Here is a 20,461-nt window from a genome sequence, read left to right on the forward strand (position 1 = left end):
AAAAATCACTAGCAACTTTTACCTGGAAGGATTTGAATTGGACAACCATTCCATCTTTGTCATATTTGCTCAAGGAAGTTGCAATCTTAATAAATTTTCATATTTTTTTTTCAAACTTTTATTAATCGGTGCTGTAATTATAAATCATGTCGATAAGTGTTGAAGCACCGACATTTTAATTAAACTTGCATTCGAACATACAAACGATGGTATTTTGCAATAAACTTTTGTATATTAAAAGGCCAAACAATCCTACAAAAAAACTTGATTGAGTCTGTCTTAAAAACAGACATAAGCACAAAATTGATGATAATTCAATGGGACAATCTGATTTATCTCGCGCAATACTTGATGTCGGCTCTATAAATATCTTCTTTTATCTAGTGTGTGATAACTGCTGATATCCACACACACAAAAAAAATGACCAACAAATTAAAGGTGATATTTATCTCACAATATACTTGTTAGTTTTATTAGTTCCAACAGTTTATTGCTCTTCAGATTTACTATTCAATATCGCTTCATATTTACAGAGTAACGTGTTAACAGAACATGAAAATTAATTACAAAAAAAGATATTTAAGGGTGTATCTTAATCATAGGTTAAACAATAAAGCGGCGTATTTTTTCAGAATAAGATCGATTGATTGTTCTTGTTTGATAAACGTCCAGTGGCAAATAGTTCAAATGTGATAACTTTTAAGTAGTTTAACGTCCAGTGGCAAATAGTGCAAATGTGATAACTTTTAAGTAGTTTAACTTCCAGTCGCAAATATTTCAAGGTTGAATATGGGTAAAAAAAATTAACATCTGCATTTCAACTGGGAATGTCTATACATATCCATATATCCCGTAACGCAAGAAAGGTTTTTATTGTATAGCAATATAATATTTCCCACAGAAAGTAACCAAAAGTTAGAGTGCAATAAATTCCAATATTGCACTAGTGCAATAAATCTTCAAACTCATGACGTCATCAACGTCAAAATCTCAGTATAAACCAATGTTTACTTCAAAATATTATATTGCTATACAATAAAAGGGTTATTGCATGAATATTTGGGAATATTGTCCCTCGTAGAACATATATTGCACTCGCAAGCTCGTGCAATATAAAATTCTACTCGGGACAATATTCCCCAATATTCATGCAATAACCCTATATTATCATACTGTGACACATGTATACTTCTATAAATGTTTCAAACATGCCAACTGGTACAACCCCGAGACGACTAGAAGGACTTGATGCAAGAGAGTAACTGACTCTTTCGTTGATTGAGAGGATTAGTTGTGATCGAAGTTTCAGGCAAACCTTTCCAGAATGTCATTTTGGAAAGCCTGAATTTAACTTCATTTTAAATTATCATATTTCTGGCAAAAAGCTTGTTTTCTTCAATGAAGAGAAATGATGAAAACTAAATGAAATTTGTTTACATCAATTTACTAATATTATCAGCTTCACTTTGTACCACTGAGTTTGATTATAAATAATATGGAGACCTTGAGTACTTCAAGAAGTTTTTATAAACACATTGAATACATATAAATTAACATGCAAAATCTGCTATCGACGGTGCTTTTCATTGCAGCGAACCAGTTCTTCCAAGTAGTGTGGTAAATTTGTATATAAATTTCTCTTCTTTGGAAATGACTATCAGGAATAGTTGATTTTATTTATGGGTGCTTTTTTCTGGGTTTACTTTCACTAAGAACATTAAATGGTCAGTGAGCGAAAATTCCTAAATACGTTCTGAGCTATCTGACCAAAAGGAACATAAAAAGAATAGACAATTTAATCGAAGGTCAACTTTGCGAAAGAGAGTTGGCAACTTAGCTTCAAAATAGTTTCTTAATTATTAGAATACATACCAATAGCATATACTAGTATATACACTGATGCACTGTACCTGAGGGAGTCGGACACTTAATTTTCGAAATAGTTTCTTTCAGTATTAAAAATAAAGGTCAATAGCATATACGCACTGTGTAACATACAAAATAAGTGTTTATCGTAGGTATATATATGTGTACAATAATTTACCTTGCAAATGATATATCATACAGACAGTAAAGATACAGTACAAATTGTAGTGTTTTGACTTCGCTCAATTACTTGTCAATGTTTTTCATTCTTGTATGTTTTTTCACACATACCTCGCACTGCAGGTGTCCAATTATTCATAGAATAGATACATCTTAAATACTTCTCTCATAATTTCTATGAGTAACAGTTTTCAAAGTATACTGTATGGCAATATAGTCTATCCATTTAAAATGTGTGCAATAGTGATAAATGGGGATTTTTTTGTGTTATTTCATTATAATATTAAGAAAGAGGTACATATCTTTCACTACATAAGGATCTGGATGGGAAGATAGTTCTTCCTTTTTGAAATCTTATTTATAGGCTTTTTTTCTGTTAATGTAAATTCCCGTCGGGTTTTACTTTAAAGATTATTTTGCAGCCATATTTTTTTTTTAAATAAGCACCAAATGTTTCTCTTCTCCTCTCTATTCTAATCGTTTACCCATTCTTATCTATCCTTTATTCATTAGGAATTTTTCTTTATTTCCTTGACAACCCCCAAGACCTTCATACGGAGGTAAATCTAGAACAACGGACATGAATGATTTATCAAATTCAGTTTCACAAGAAAATTCCAAAAAAAAGCATAAATGAAACTGCCTACAGCATGCACATTACGACTCTCAAAATCCATCTCACTTCAATTTACAGTCAACTGTTGAGACAGTCACGTGTATGACCTATTTCCGGTTTGATTCAGCAGCAGATGACGACGACGAAGGAGTACTACCCATGAGGTTTTGCACGGTCGGTAAAGCCGTAGATCAACCTCTCTATCTAATCCAAACCTCTTAACAAAACAGACAATATTGCATGCTGTACTACGTGATACTCAAAGACATAACACGAATTACACACATATTATAAACGCATTCCATTTTCATTTCTAACTACAATGTAAATCGTTGTTATTATTACTTATACAACTCGAGAAATTATGCCAAAATATTAATTTAATTCAATCATGAGTGTTGAATGTTTGCTATCTCAAGACTGAAACATCCAAACTCATTCTGTCCTTCAAACTATTAAACTATGATACACTGCGTTTCATAATACCATTGAAAGTATAAGGGATATGGCTATACTGGCGTTATTTGTCCTCACGATAAGATTTAACATCTAAATACAGTAAATCAAATAATGTTCGCAATCGGTTAATTTACTCAACTTAACTGGGATCGAAAAACAACCTTACTATGAATCGAGTATATTAAGATAAAGAAAGGCAACAGTCGTATACAGCTGTTCAAAAGTCACGAATCGATTGAGAGAAACCAAATCCGGGTTACAAACTGCAAAAACCGAAGGAAATACGAAAACAATGGAAGAACAGAACCACTGAAGCGCAACAAAAACAACCCAAATGCAACACACAAAGAAACGAACTATTTGAAAGCAACTGCTATAGCCTGACGTGTTACAGGACATTTTAAGAAAAAAAATGGTGGGTTGAGCCTGTTTGTTTTTGGCTAGCCATACCTCAAAGATGTCATACTTTGATCTTCTCTTAAATTACTACAGAAGTTCGCGCGAACAAAAAACATGTTTTAACTGGGAATGGTATCCTGGAAAACAGTTGATTTACACTATACATTGACCATGGTTTAATTGGGAATTCTTACCCGAATAATCCAGTCGTTAGCATGAAAATGCCACTGCTCTACGATTGCTACCTCGCGAGTAGGAGTGATCGATAACAGTGAGGGCCTGAATTATTCGGGTTACCAGGACGAGCTAATTGTGTACAATAGAAATAATATCAATCATGCCATAAAACTATTCAAATTTAGACAGATGATAAACGTTTCTATTTCCAAGCGCGATGTTAAAGTTACAACATATATCATTGTACTTAATAAGGAGACGTCAGCCGTGTCGGTTGTCACAGTCTCAGAATACGTTTTTAGATGTAGTTAAAAAATAAGAACATGTTGTATGATTGCCAATGAGACAACTTTGAACCAAATTGTGTCAAGTTAAGAAACTTGATTTGTATTTCAGGTCTTACTTATCTTTTGTGAAATTATTTATAACTTGTCTAGTCTCTTACAGCTAATTTCCTACCGCATGTAAAGTAAGACTTTAACTTCGTTAGCTTGCTTGCTTTGTTTGTATATTGAACAATTAGTAATTGGAATAACGCCCAAATTTAAATATAATATATACAGGTTTAATTATGCCTATATATATTGTTTGAAGATGTCAATGTTAATTACAAAGCAAGAGTAAACGTTAACACAAACAAAGCTAGCAAGACAACCAAAGTTTTACTCTACAAGCATTAGGAAATTAGCTGTAAAGGATGCGAATGGTCTAAGTAGTTTAACTGCAGTTATTAAAAGCCTGTCAACACAGGTTCTATCAATTTGTATCCCGCTTGAATGCAGCAAGGTATGGTAGACCCCAATTTTGCTTGACAAGGAATGCCAGTTTTGCTGTCGAAGACCGGTAGCTCTCTCACATTCCTCTTGTTTGCTATCGAAGACCGGAAGTTTTCTAAAGTTTCTCTTGTTTCCTGTCGAAGACCGGAAGTTCTCTCAAGTTTCTCTTGTTTGCTGTCGAATACCGGAAGTTTTCTCAAGTTTCTTTTGTTTCCTACCCAAATTAAAACTGACCTGGATGATTAATGTTACGGGTGCAATTCGCCGTTTCAGAATCTAATGCATCCTGGGTAATATTTTCAAAAGTGTACACCAAAACGTCCTGGTTGGTTAAAAATGTAACATACAATGGAAATTTAACCAATGACGTGACGTTATTTTCATTTTGGGGTACAAACAATGAAATTACCCATGATTCATTAGATTCTGAAAAGTCCAAACCTTTTCAGAAGAAAATATGCAAGTGTTAGTGTGAAATGGATTCTGCTTATACAAGAATTACACGCTTAGCAGTAATTGTCTCGTGCCAGCTTTTATGAAAGCTAATAACAGTCTAAAGGAAGAATTGTCAATCTACCTAGGCGCAATGTTTCGACTTTGAATGGAATCATCTTTGCTCTTACTCCTAAAAGACAAATGAGGGCCCTCATGGGGTTTTTGATTATGTGATTACTTGGCCGTTTTTTTAATGATTATTTGATTATTAAGCCAAATATTTCATGATTATTTGATTACCTAGGACTGTATTTTTAGTTTATGATTATTTGATTACTAAAGATAAGCAAATATTTAATGATTATGTGATTATATTGGCAAAAAAATGGTGATTATGTGATTACTAGGACCCCCCCCCCCCCATGAGGGGCCTCACAAATGGTAAATCAGTACCAACTTATAGATATTTTCATAACGTCAACGAATCTAGTGTTCGAACCCAAAACTTCTGCAATCGAAGTAAGCAAGACATTAAAACAGAACATTGAAGCTAAATTGAATCATAAAATTATTTATGTTCAATATCTTAATCTTGATATTGTTAAACGTAGACAGAGAGAAGCTGTGCAACAACAATTAACAAAACCATGTCGAAAAAAGTTCAATTAAACAATGCTTGATATTACATGTTAATAATCTAATTGGGTCAAATATAATAAGTTCCGCGGGTGCATTTACATTGAATGTTAATGACGAAAATGATCCAGCTCTTCAATCTTCAAAGAAAGTCGCAGACAACATGTCATAACATTTATTGATTAATTATATAATTCTGTGCAAGATACTTGTCGAAATTTTGTGTTTTGATCATGTCAAAAAACAATTTCTTCAATTTGTAAATAACGTTACACGGATTCCTATTTGTTTCCGTGTGTTACATTGTGTTAAAATTAATTACAACAGAAGGCGGACATCTTGTTAAACAGACAAGTAATAACATCTTATAAATAAATTAGAATCTGTAGTCATATCATTTATTCTGTCAGCTTTTTAAATTTGTAACCTTTTGTCAAAACATTGTTGAAAATAACGACATCAGCACCTCGATTGCCGTAAATGGTCACCTTACAGGTCGTAAAATGACATGTGGCAAGAACGGTGGATATGAATTGTCTTGTCATATCTCATCATGTTAAACGTCACATGTTTATAGTTGATGAGTTTATTCAGTTGTAAGCTAAGATTTTGTTTCATACAAAATATTTCACTAAAAACATAAGGATATATATTTATTCGTACAATTCTTTTTGTTGAAATACCTCTTAGACTAAATCAGTGTCTTAACTTGTTTAATTGTGGGGTATTTTTTCCTTTGTACCGGAGTATTTTTTATTAATGCACGCTTTTTCAGTTCTATTGGCTATTTCGTTGCTGCAATTTTTTATTGGTGGAGGAAGCGATGTGCACAGTCAGAGAGAACCAAATATGATGGGCAGAAAAACAGACAATCTTTGTCCAATAATCTTGCATGGGAGTCGAAGGATCTGTCAAGTGCGGGGTTCAAACTCACAACCTCAGTTCAACAACAGTCATGTATCGATACAGTATATATGCAATGCTCTGTATTGTCTATGTGACCCGGAAACGTTATGACGTTGATCATATAAATACCATCATCAACAATTGCCCTACGGCCACAAACACCTCAATTTAACCACCGACCAGGCAAGACATGCATATTCATAACGAGAACTAATAACAAAAGACTGAATGTTCATTAAAGTGCATTTATTTGCACAAGTGGTAAATGTAGATTACCCATGTATTTAAAATGGTGTGGTAGAACAAGACTTAAGATTTGAAATTTCAGGTTGCAGAAGATCATCAAAACTAGTTCTGTCGAAGATTCTTCAATACACGGAAAGTGTAACACTTTTCAAAATCCGGAAATTATGCAGGCGTGCCATAATAATCCACCGATCGAATACCGAATGATTACGATTGATACATTTACTCGATATCATCTTTATGCCGTCGGAGGGCACAGATTTTTTCAAGTTAGGTTAAAATAGACACCTGTCGTACTTCGTATAATTCAATCACTTGACATTCTCCGTCTAAATACGGATCGGGATTAAGGGCATACACTTTTAGAATGACCCACAATAGGGAGGCGTAACACAGTGACAAATGCCACGTTAACCTGAACATTATAGATAATACAGTGGACAGTAAAGTCCGAACTTAATTGCATACTGTGACACTAAGATGTATTACCTGACAAATTTAAACGTTATTTACCCGAATTTAATATATTATCAGACCCGATTAAACAATAATTGACCAACACTTTACCTTAGTTTAATAATTGACCAACACTTTACCCTACTGTAGAAAAATTAATTTCTCTGAGATGTCAATGGTCAGTTAAGGCTGAAATGAATTATGTTGGACTTGCTCTGGAAACATTCTGAGCATGTATCGACTTTGACGGTTACATGCACATGACCAAAGATATGGATGTTCAAATTTTCATAATGAATTTCCTCCAATTCTCTAGTTTTCCGAGGACGAGAAATCCAGTGTATTTTCCCAAAACTCATATATATGCGCATCAAATTGACTTCGATATCTTGTCATTTTCTATTTTACAAACCGGGAAATAAATCTTCCTCATACAAATTTAACATACACCGGATAAGGCATGACGTATGATAAGTTATCATTCGAGTAAACCCCGTTTTTTTTCCCTTTTCTCTCTTCATAATTTCTTTATATAGAAAAACAAATCAATTACACATGTCATTTTGATATGATTAATAAAATTAAGTAACAACACTTTCCAATTTTAAAAAAATCATAATGAGCACCCTATGCAATCCTGTGAATTAATTAGGCGGTTTTAAAAATTAAACAACAATGACAAAGAACAAGATTCATACGCATCAAATCGAGAAAAAAATGCAACATCTTACAGAACTACGAAATACATGATTTTCTGCTCATTCATTCATATCCTAGTTTAGTTGGCTTAATGCGTACCCTCACGATTTATATTTCATTTTTGAACAAGTACAGAGGCGGATTTAGGGGTGGGGGGCTTAGGGGGCCCGGCCCCCCCTTTTTCAGAAAAATTTTGGTTGGTTATATAGGGAATCATTGAAGCGTGACGGAATCGTCCCCTCCCCTTAGGCAGTCAGTGGGCCCCCTCTTATGAAAATTTCTAGATCCGCCACTGAGGTACTTTTAAAAGTCAAATTGTTTCTACTGTAAAAACATTTATGATGAAGAAAAAAAACTGTTTGCAGAACTACTGGCCCTATCAAATTTCAGCACATATATTTTATGTATTTCAGGACTAAATCTAATAATATCTATGAATAATATGATATTGTTGTATTACTTGTCAATTTGGAATTTTTATTAACTATGTAAAGCATTGCCATTATCTCTGTGTAAGTTTCACTATAGCGGAGTCACATTTGGAAAGCGGATTTTGGTAATAGGTGTAACACCACTAATTCGGGCCCGGCCAGAAAGCAAATACCAGAAAGTAGTACATATTTAACACAAAATAGTTCCTTTGCATGAGTGTAACTTTCAAAATATGTAGAGTATTTAGGTATTTTTGGTAAAAAAAAATGAAAGTTGAAGGACTGGTGATCATTGTAGAACACTTTTGGACTTTTAATTTTGAATATTAAAAAAACTGCACCAAATTTTTAAAAGAGGATACATTTTGTCTGTTTGTCAGGTCTGAAGTACCTGTTTTGGTACATCCGAAGATCCGGGAACCAGTTCATTAAAGGTATGTTGATTTTTTCAGTACCAGACACCATAAAGTGTTGCTTTGAAATGCAATGATTGCCACTTAAATTGAACTTTAAACAAAAGTGGTGTGCCTGCTTGAAACGGAGGAATTTAACATAGAAAGCAATAGGACCATGAATTAGTGGTGTACTTCCAATACGTTCTAATATAAAAGACCAAACTCCGAAACAGTGATAATGCTGCTTTGCTAAACTTAAATAAGCCACTGTTTCGGATTTCCGTCGAAAGCTAACACATCGCTCTTCATAACAAAGAATTACGGGTTTAATTTGCAATTCCTTTTCCATTTTAAACAAATACAAATTTTACAAAATTTATCGAAACTGCAGTTGTATAATATATTAATAATTTTTAAAGAAGGACATGGACATTATCGTCATGCTTACAGTAACAAGAAGACCAAAGTACCAAACAACAGTAGGTGTTCAACAACCGATATTCTATGTCAAGTTTATATATGTTCTACAATAAACATTCTGTGTCAAGTTTATATACATTTTTTCAAGCTCTACATCGTCCCTGATCTATATACGTTATGAATGAATTAAACCAAGAATCAATCAAAGACGGCTGCCATAAATACCAAATTTTGTAAAAGACATAGCACATTACAATATAAGTTAGACAAGCATGCACTGGTGCGATTCCTATAGCTTTCAACGGGAATATGTGTCAAAGACAATCTAGTTTTAGAGTTTTTTTGGGGGAAGGGGGAATTTTAGTTCTCAGAAATGAGACATAACAATGTCAGAACCTCAAAGTACTCATATGAAGCTAATTAGATATAAGAAGATGTGGTATGAGTGCCAATGAGACAACTCTCTCATCCAAGTCACAACTTGTTAAAGTAAACCATTATAGGACAAAGTAGGTCTTCAACACGAAGCCTATAAAAACAAAGAACATGAGGTGACCCCCCCCCCCCCCCCCGCCCATCCATGATGCAAAATCAGCACCAGAACAGCAGAAATCACACAAAAAGAAACAGAACATGGATTTTTTTTAATAAATTATTCTGCAAGTTAAAGAACAATATGGTGAATTAGTCGTGTTAATTACTTAAAACATTCACACATTAACACATGTCTTTTTTTTTTGGTTTCAGTTAAAATATGTTTTTTTTTTTCGTCAAGCATAATATAATTTGAACTTATAATAAATAAACATTCGAATACTTAAAACAAGTCTTAAATTACAAAATCTTTTTTATCCAATTTAAATCTTATATTAAACAAATTCAGTGCTTTGATCAGATAAGATTTGTTAAATTAATAATCTAAGATCTTTTAATAGATTGATTGATGAGGTTTTTGTTCATCTTTGAAGTCAGGAGTACTTCTTTAAAAACAGAGGATTAATTACATATAGCATTACATGAAATTAAAATAAGTATATTAATACAAGGGCGTGTTCGATTTTCATCAAATGAGTTAAAGTGTACATTATATGCAATTTCGATTTAACTATAGAGATAAGTTATAAACCACCCACAGAAAAATGTTCGGTAAACCTACCGGATATTTTGAAAAGTAAAAATAATTCGGGTATTTTTTCAGGTCTAAATAAGTTTCTTTTCCTCTTTTGTGACTTACGTTTACAAACTTAGCTATAAACTATTGTTGCATATAACAAATGAAAATAAAATTTTATTTGATAACAATGAATAAGCATAAATTCACTCAATTTGCGGCATTTGCTTTGCCATAGAGATACAAGTAAAACTTTGAAATAAGGCCACACAAAAATATGGATTTTAAGTGTTTCCACCTAAAGGAAATAAGGAAAGCAGTTATTCTTTATTTTAAAACTTAATCTGACATTTTTTTAAACAAGTATATGAGGCGACCTACAATTTTGTCATTATTCACTACAAATGTTAATTAGAACTTTTGTGTCAGACTTTTTTATGGATAAACACACGGTAGATACGAGATCCCCATACACACATATTTGATACGAGATCCCCATACACACATATTTGATACGAGATTCCCATACACACGTATTTGAGACGAGAACCCCATACGCACGTATTTGAGACGAGAACCCCATACGCACGTATTTGAGACGAGAACCCCATACGCACGTATTTGAGACGAGAACCCCATACGCACGTATTTGAGACGAGAACCCCATACGCACGTATTTGTTTATTCTGGCCTAGGAAGGTTAAGTACAAAGTGATAAGTTAACCCACAGAAACGAGGCAATCACATGACAGACCTATAGTTAATGATTTACTATACTAATATATCTGGTTAATTAAATCTGAAGTATATCATTATATGAGGGCTTTATTAAGTCTGGATGTTTACCCTGTTCATGATGGACGGTCTACCTTCTTAAGTCTAGATGGTTACTCGATTGTTGTTATTGTTTAATTGTTTAAAGCAAACTTCAAAGTTGTGCTAGCTGAATATTCAATTTATAACTGTTGAATGATGAACATTTAGCACCAAATATTTCATGTTTTTTTCTTGACTGATAGATGTATGCTGATTATTCAGCGCCAAATATTTCAGGCATTTTTCTTGGATTCTGTTGTATGCTGAACATTCGGCGCCAAATTATTTCAGGCATTTTCAATAGGTGATTGTTGTATGCTGAAAATTCAGCACCAAATATTTCAGACATTTTTTTCAGTCCCCTTATTTATGAATATGTTGAAGAGTCTATCTAAATTAATACGCTGTTTGACATAAAGGATTGGAAGCGAAACCTAATAATGAACAATGGGCTATGCTGTTTGAGTAAGGACAAACATTTCATTTTTAACAAGTCATCTCAAAGGTTTTTAAAGCACATTCTATTGAAAACAGTTGATACATGAACCTTAAGTTACCTTAAACGTTCATGGTATGCAACATTGCTCAAACTAGTGCATGCGATATCACGTTCACAATGCATGAAATATGCACCACTGGACTTTAAGAAATGCCGAAAAAAATCAACGCAATCTGTCTTTTTTCACATCCAATTAAACAGCCAAAAACAACCCACTCACCCCCCAAAAAAACTTTTTGAAAAATATTTAAAAAAAAAAAGGTTTGACTATCTGACAGGACTAGAATCTAACTTTATTTTTAAGACACTTTGCATTAGAATGAAATGCCATTCATAAATTCTTACACAGATAATTGCCTGTATAATAACAGCTAGCAAGTTATACAATTTGATTTTTTGTACAGTTTTGATGTTTGATCAAAATTTCATAAATTTGTTATCATTTTTTACATTTTCATAAAACTTAGGCCGTATCTACATCTTCATTAACATCGTAATCTTTATTTAACATGTAAAAAATCTTGATCAGAACAAGATAATGATAAATATTATGAAATTATTCCGTTTAATAAGTGATTGATGTCCTAACCAATTTATTAATTTATACGCATTTCAAACGATGCCACGTGCCGCACGCGCTGTCGTTTATACTCAACGATACGATCAGAGTATTTTATTATGTACTAATTCAAAAAGAATATTCAAAATATTGCGAGATTATAAATTACATTTCATCACACTAAATATTTCAGCAGGTGTTTGTAATCATTATCATTTACATCAGAATCTATTACTCGTACTAATTTCAAACATTTTATTTAGTGTTTTTTTTTTTTATTTATATAAACATATATATATTTAGTCTATTTATATCAATTTGTATAGCTTTTCATTGAGCGATTACATGACAAAGGAGTAGGTCCAGTAAGACCTTTTTTGGCCTCAAAATATAGCAGTTTTACAAAATTGTTAACATCTAAACTTTTAGTTATCTATTGGAAAGAAGAATATTTCTGCTACATATAACTATGGGCTGTTTTTGACAATACATTGCATATATAATAAGTACTGGCATCATTAAGTCATGCTAAATTACTGAAATCTTCAAAATTTAAACATTTTAGTTAAATTTTAGACGGTTTCCATCTTAAATGAAAGTGGTCGCTTTTGTGTTCATTCTTAATGTTGAACTTTAAGTTGTATTTGATGATTATACATATCATATATAAAGGTTGAGGATGAACACGGATGCGGCCCCTTTCATTTTTGACCAAAACCATCTGAAAAGTGACATTTTTTTGACAAATTTGATAGATTTTTCATATTTAAGCTAGAATCGGAGCGTTTTTCATGAGTAAATCAGTTAAAATATTTCACATAAATAATTGAATCAATTGAAATGGACACTTACGTGTTTAAAAAGTGTCCAAAATCTTTCGTCAGATGAACCTGAAATTTGAGGCCAAAATCGGTCCTTACCGGACCTACTCCTTTGATACTGCTCCATTTTATTCCGTTTTTGTTATTTCCGGGTAAACATGCTACATTTTGTTATAAGGGTAAAGATTCTATTTTGTTTTCAAGGTAAACATATTACAATTTGTATTTTGTTATCAGGGTAAACCATTATCTCTTGTTATCATGATAACATTCTCTCTTGTTATCTTGGTAATATTCCCTCTTACAAAGAGGGTAAACATTGTCTCTTGTTTTCTTGGTAACATTCCCTCTTAATAACAGGGTAAACATTGTCTCTTGTTATCAGCGTAAACATTCTCTTTTGTTATCAGAGTAAACATTCTCTTTTGTTATCAGAGTAAACATTCTTTTTTGTTATCAGAGTAAACATTCTGCTTGTTGAAAGGGTAAACCATACTCTCTTGATATCCACCGGTGTGATATCAGGGTAAACATTTTCATTTGTTATCAGGGTTAAGCATTCTCTCTTGTTATCAGGGTAAACATTTTCTCTTATCATCTTGGTAACATTTTCTCTCACAATCAGAGTAAACATTCTCTCTCGTTATTAGGGTAAACATTCTCTCTTGTTATTAGGGTAAACATTCTCTCTTGTTATTAGGGTAAACATTCACTCTTATTAACAGGGTAAACATTCTCTCTTGTTATTAGGGTAAACATTCTCTTTTCTTATCAAAGTAAAAATTATCTCTTGTTATTAGGGAAAACATTATCTCTTGTTATTAGGGAAAACATTATCTCTTGTTATCCGTGTAAACATTATATCTTGTTATAGTGGTTAACCTCCTCTCTTGTTATCCTTCTCTCTTGTTATCGAGCACACATTCCTCTTAATATTCGAGTGACTTTTAAAACACAACTCATACTTGTCAAAGTTCTTTCCCTTTCTGTCTTCAAAATATTTTGGATAATACAGGCTTAATCTCATATTTGTTGCCCCGTCGTGATTTGTAAAAGGCAATAATGTCACGTACATTGTACAAGAAGAGAACAAATAAGATTATTTTATTCACTTCCTAGATATATTACTTAAAAACATGAGACAGACTTTATCTCTTCTTGATTTTGTTTCACTCACAGGGTCAATATGAAAATTTGAAAAAATCCTTGAATTTGAAGACTAAAGAATCTTTATAAAAATACTTTTTAAACTATTTCTTTAATTTTACATATTTTCATAAATTCAACTTTCAGACTGACTGTTTTCAGCTATATCTGTTTGTTTTTTTGTAGGGGGAAATGCATGAAAAGGCATCTTTAACCAATTCATTAAATTTTATTTGAAAGACGTTAATAAATAAGTTTTGGATTGCTTATGAATGTCCTACTTGTACATATTTTGAATAATCAAACCATTTTGATTTATGTTTTGAGCTATATGTTGTAATTTCCGTCAAATGTTGATGCATACCTTTTAAAAATGTCGCAAATTTATGCAAGTTTATTTTTCTATTTTTCAAATAGGATAAATATTACATTAAACATAACATATATATGAACTTGAGGAAAGATCCGAATAATTCAGGAAAATATAAAGACTTGAATGACGGGAAACGTATATTAGACTTGTTTTCTGTTAACTGGGGTCAAAATCTTAATATCATGACAATCTTCGTCTGCACTTAATATCGTCTGCTCTCTGTATCAATATCTGATGCTTTGTTAAATGGCATCTTTAATTGATACTTACTTAAAGACTTGAGGGTATTGGCAGAATTCTCAATATTTGTTGTACCTGTATATCTTATCTTGTCGGAGTGAAGATTTATTGCGAATACAATTGATTCTAACATTCAAAGTGATGATGTTGTATTTAAAATTTCCACACTCTTTGATAAACTTTCGGTAATCGCGGTTTACAAGACATATTATGCCAATTAGAATACTTTCATGGCATTCAAGATTTCGTAAGATGTAAAAGTGTCATTTCTTTAGATAGTTTCAAAACAAAGTTAATATTTGAGGTGAACAAACCATCAAAGAACGATGTGATGTGTGGTCAGTTTGTCAGAGACCATTAAGAACCAAACATTCCAATAATGGTTAAACTAATGAGTGATGTGGATACGAGTGTGTATGCTTCGGGATAGCTCTATATCTATAAATAATGAAAAAAATGAGTTGATATTTGAGGTGAACAAACACTGAAAGAGCAATGTGATGTGTGGTCAGTTTGTCAGAGACCATTAAGAACCAAACGTTTCAATAATGGTTATACTAAAGAGTGATTGGGATAAGATTGTGTATGCTTGCCGACATATCTAATGAACATTTCAAAAATTTACAATGGTTTCCCCCACACGGAAATTTAACATAAATGGTGATTCTGTCTTGATTAACCTCCACGTTAGAAATTTAACCTTATTTTCCTCCACATTAGAAACCTTATTTTCCTCCACATTAAAAACCTTATTTTCTTCCACATAAGAGACCTTATTTTCCTTCACATTATAAACCATATGCATTAAGGTTAAAGGTTAAGTGTTATAATGTGCCACAATCATGCTGATTTATGCCAACAGTCGTAATTGGTAAATCGTATGTCTTTTAGTGAAACATTCTATCTCATAACAATATAATAAAATATAAAAGAAAGCAATTGTCAAAAACAGGAAATCTCTCATTTGGTGCTACGCACATTTCTGTACAATTTTCTGACACACTGGAGGTCAGACATTTATAGACAATAGAGGTCAAGCATTTGTTGTTGAAAGGATATGTGATTACAAAAAAAACTAAATTCCAATGTTGAGAAGGCGTCCTTATGGCTGTAAGGGACTCATAAATAAGCAGACTATGCCAATCGAAATTGGGACAGAATTGATGCCTCGTACAGTGAAAACATTCTGCCATGATGATCACAAATAATAAAGACAAATTTCAAAATTACAAAAAGTGAGTTGTATACTAGCCTCGGTTCTAAGAGAATATAACGGAACAGCATAGCCTACTTTAATTTGGTGACAACCATTTAATGTTCTTGGTCGTGGGGTGTGGGCAAATATTTATTAACACTTAAATACACAATTGTTTCCGTTTTTTAATGTTGCAGAATACTCATTTTCCTCCTGTTTTATGCAATGTTTTCATTTGCATTTTAAATTTGCGACTCTAGCCAGGCCAGAATATTGATTTTCAAAATCCACCTGCCCTCTCCAAAAAATCAAACGGTCATTCGCCAAGCGATATCAGTGAAAGTTTAACCATATTTGTAATATGAACAACCTACCTTTCTGTAAAATCTTCTGTCTGTATGGATCGGCCAGAGAACAATTCCATCTTTCATACCGGAACTGGTAATGACATTCTATCACAGATATTCTAATGGCTTCTAGCAGAGCTTCCGCAATACCGGTGCCTCGCCGACACATCCTTTTCTGCTTCTTATGTAAGTTCAACATTTCACATAGTTTGTCTTTTTCTATCATATTTGTTCTTTCTTCAATACTATTTTGTTCCCAGTTTGATAAAAAAGAAATTATTGGATCCCGAGAAGTCAGCCTGGAAGGTAAAAATAGTAAAATAATAAAAACAACTGTTTTCTCTTTTGTGATCCTGAAAAGTACAAAAAGTTATCAAATTGCTTTTTTTAATATGACGAGTTACCAAAAGAAAAAAAGACTCCACGGGTTTTTGTACAACCGAGGAGTTGGGTGTGTTGGATGTATAAATACGTAGCCACGTTCGATCTGAATTGGGACGTTAATTATGACGACTCTTGAATGTGTCGAACACTATTCTGTCAATACAATACATAATCGATAAAACAATTCTTTGAATGTCATTTAATTACAGTAGACGATGCTATCTGTTATAAGCATTATTTGTTTTCCTTATCTAAAAGCAGGTTTAGTTGCCTCTATGTCAAATCATTCTTAAAGATTTGTCAGACTGTATCCTACACACTTTCAGCATATCGAAGATGGTGATCTTAATTGACCTTTGATCCCTTTTATCATCAAAGGACCAATCAGGATTCAAAAGAATGTTAGTAGTGATAAACTAAGTACTTAATGACAGGTAATTATCAAAGTACTACTTGATTATTAATGAAAACAAGATGTCTTAAGCAAACAATAAAACAGATTAACATACAAACAAACGACAATGCAGAGATTCTATATACCTTGCAGTGAGAAAATGAAAGCTTTGAAGACATAGTGGAAATTTTGAATAAAAGCTAGAAGACAATGTGAAGACTTTGAACAAAAGCTTATAATAAAAGGTAAAGAGATAATGAGGAGTAAAACGTTTTGAGAAGAAGACAATGTGTAAACTTTGAATAAAAGCTTTAAAGATAAGGTCGAATGTATCGATAAAAATACCACCCATTGCTATATTTCAAAACGGCTGAAAAGCTTCTACTTTGTCACAAATGTTTGCTAGATAACGTTAGAGCAGCATCCGCACAATAAACCTGATATACCCAATATATTTATTAGAACAGCCAAAGCTTGGTGACAAAAAAAAATCCTGTTACTAATTTTCTTTTACGCTTCATATTCGTTTTTACCATGAGGCCATTAAGTGAAATTGGATATCCTGTATTTATCATGATTTACTTTATGAGGGACATATTACAGGATGGCCCCCCTCCTAAATTACTAAAACCTGTCATTTTATATTCATCATAATATGATTTGGTAAATAGGATACAGCCAATCGTACTAACGCCCTCGTGTGTGTATCAAACACTCATATAGTTTTCTGGTGTACATCTGTGTGCATCTGTATACATCAGTATCGCTTAGTAATTAATATCAAAAGAAAAGCAAGAAATTAACTTATATTCCAAGAATAATCACAAAGCAATTACTTATGTATGGAAATTCTGTCATAGATAAAGAGACCAGAAACCAAGTGTCGAAGGTTACCAGTTCGGCTAAAAATAATAGTGGCCTTTTAAGCAACAAGTTAAACATGGGTTTAAGGAAATATGGTCATCCCTGGCCTTATCCCATCCGATTGAAATAGCAATGATAGTCGGTTTGGCTGTGTGGGATGTATAATTACGCAGCCACGTCCAGATTGGGGACGACCAATTTGATGCTACGAGTAGTGTTGGTATTCTGATGCCTCAAGCAGGGTTGCTACTATTGTAATGCCTCGAGTAGGTTTGGTACCATTCTGTTACTTCGAGTAGGGTTGGTACTATTTTGATGCCTTGAGTAGGATTGGTACCATTCTGTTACTTCGAGTAGGGTTGGTACTATTTCGATGCCTTGAGTAGGGTTGGTACCATTCTGTTACTTCAAGTAGGGTTGGTACTATTTTGATGCCTTGAGTAGGGTTGGTAGCACTCTATAACTTCGAGTAGGGTTGGTACTATGTTGATTCCTTGAGTAGGGTTGGTACCATTCTGTTACTTCTAGTAGGGTTGGTACCACTCTGATGCCTCGAGTAGGGTTGCTACCATTCTGTATGCACGTTAAAGATCCCTTGCAACATATTAATGTGGTATCCTCAAGCTTTGTTGTCTTATTAAAAAATATATCCGCCATTCTATCAAATGACGTCTCCCAGTGACAGTCCTAGTATCCTTCCCATAGTCCACTTCGATCCACTTTAATAGCCTAACGTTTGTTTACTTAATGAATATTCTTGCGCAAAATTGATTGGTCTCAAATAATCGTAAATCAATAATGTTGTTTTTGTTTATGTTTGCTTTAAAAGGAAGGGAAAACAAGAGCCGTGCAAGCACTTTGCTATAAGTATAGACTTATATTTTATTGAGATTGGGAAACCCCATAATTACGCTTAAAGAGTGTCTTGTTTACTGCGAATTACTTTCAATCCAAAAACATTTACCTACTTAGTCTACCCCAACAATTTAAAAGTGCAAAGAGGATAGTAAGACATATATTTGGAATACCATAAGACACGTGTGTGCGAGATACTATCAATATACATGTATATGTTATGTACCTATCCAACCTTGGAAATTAATTACCGATGTAAGTCTAATGAGAAAGCTTAATACGCATTTAATTACGATAGGATTATGTTTCCATCAAATATAATTGATAAGGACGTCACAAACTCTAGCACAGATCTCGCGATAATCCTCGGCAACTGCTGAGATGAAGCATTCAAGAGACATGTACGTATGCTTCCACCCTCACCTTCTCCGTTTTTTTATTATAAACAAACGTAGAATAGTGGGATTTCAGGGTAGGATTTGAGTTATAAATTACGCTTAACGTTAAATTGAACCGTAACGTTTTAACTTCTCTAAGAAGCCTCTAAACAATACAAAATTGTAAAATTGAAGAGATTTGTATGTATATAAAATGCCCCACGTCAGGAGCCTGTCGTTTAGTGGTTGTCGTTACTTCGTGTTTTAGCCGACGATAGTATATGAATCTTATTGCAACAACAACAACAAACTGTTGTGTTTGTTGTTGTTATTTTTGTTGTATTGCTGAAAACCGTACGGTTGCAACTTTGGTGGATAGCTAGCTATCTCATCGGCAATCATACCAAAACTTCTTTTATAATTAACTAAAACATGTAGAGTTGCCACTCTTGAACTAACAGCTGAACTGTTGTTTTTTTTTATTGTTATGTGACATGGAAAATAATTTCGGAGCACCCGAGACTGACCAGGCCTTTTGGTGGGAATCGTGCTGCTAAGTTTAAATGTTTTATTTACTGTTATGTGGACTGGTGTTGGCCTTTTTGGAATCTCTCGTCTCGTTTGCTATGGTAACAGAGTTTTGTATTCCTCTGTAATTGATTAACATCTGCTAAACATAAATCGAGGTCAAATACTTTTTTGTTCAACTTGAAAAAGAGTTGAACACCTTTTTGTTCAACTTGAAATTGAGGTCAATTCCTATCTGTTCAACTTGAAATCGTGGTCAATACCTTTCTGTTCAACTTGAAAAAGTGGTCAAATATTTCTGTTCAAATTGAAATAGAGGTCTATACCTTTCTCTTCAACTTGAAAAAGAGGTCAATATATTTCTGTTAAACTTGACAAATAAGTCTATACCCTTTAGAAACTGAACTATCAATGGTATTTTAATACGCGTTGTAAATAAGGTTTTATATCTGATATGAAAATAATAAGATGTTGAAGTATTGCCAGTGAGACACCTATCTTCCATAGTTGTGACATGGTTGTAAGCAACTAAACAGCCTTCAACCAGGAGCAAAACCAACACCTAAATATCAGCTATAAAGGATCCCTTCATGACAACACAGGACAAATTCTTTTCTTTGAGATTGCGTGACATACAAAGCGATCTGATTTTCTGATAGCCTTGGCGTGTACAATCTTGACGCAATGATAGCCGAGTGATCTGTATAGCTGGTCGGCATTTACGTAGTTCATACTTTGTGATTACATAATTTGATGCATGTGAGTTCACGAATAAAAGTTACAGATCAAAGTTAGGGAGCTACCATTTGATTTTTATGGGGGAGCTAGGATGAAATTTGAAAAAAATAGGCAGG

General features: G+C 33.2%; 2 protein-coding genes across 3 annotated transcripts in view; one reads left to right on the forward strand and one right to left on the reverse strand.

Annotated features, from left to right (window-relative positions):
* LOC139502590 (protein Wnt-6-like) overlaps nucleotides 1-20,461 on the forward strand; it is a 466,832-nt gene that overhangs the window by 179,406 nt on the left and 266,965 nt on the right. The window lies entirely within an intron of this gene.
* LOC139502718 (protein Wnt-9a-like) overlaps nucleotides 1-20,461 on the reverse strand; it is a 48,562-nt gene that overhangs the window by 11,512 nt on the left and 16,589 nt on the right. For both annotated transcript variants that reach the window (XM_071292281.1, XM_071292280.1), the window contains exon 2: nucleotides 16,233-16,504. In XM_071292281.1, coding sequence (XP_071148382.1) covers nucleotides 16,233-16,504 — 272 coding nt within the window. The remainder of the gene's footprint in view (nucleotides 1-16,232; nucleotides 16,505-20,461) is intronic.

The sequence above is a fragment of the Mytilus edulis genome, chromosome 14, assembly GCF_963676685.1.
Source record: "Mytilus edulis chromosome 14, xbMytEdul2.2, whole genome shotgun sequence".
Lineage (NCBI taxonomy): Eukaryota > Metazoa > Mollusca > Bivalvia > Mytilida > Mytilidae > Mytilus > Mytilus edulis.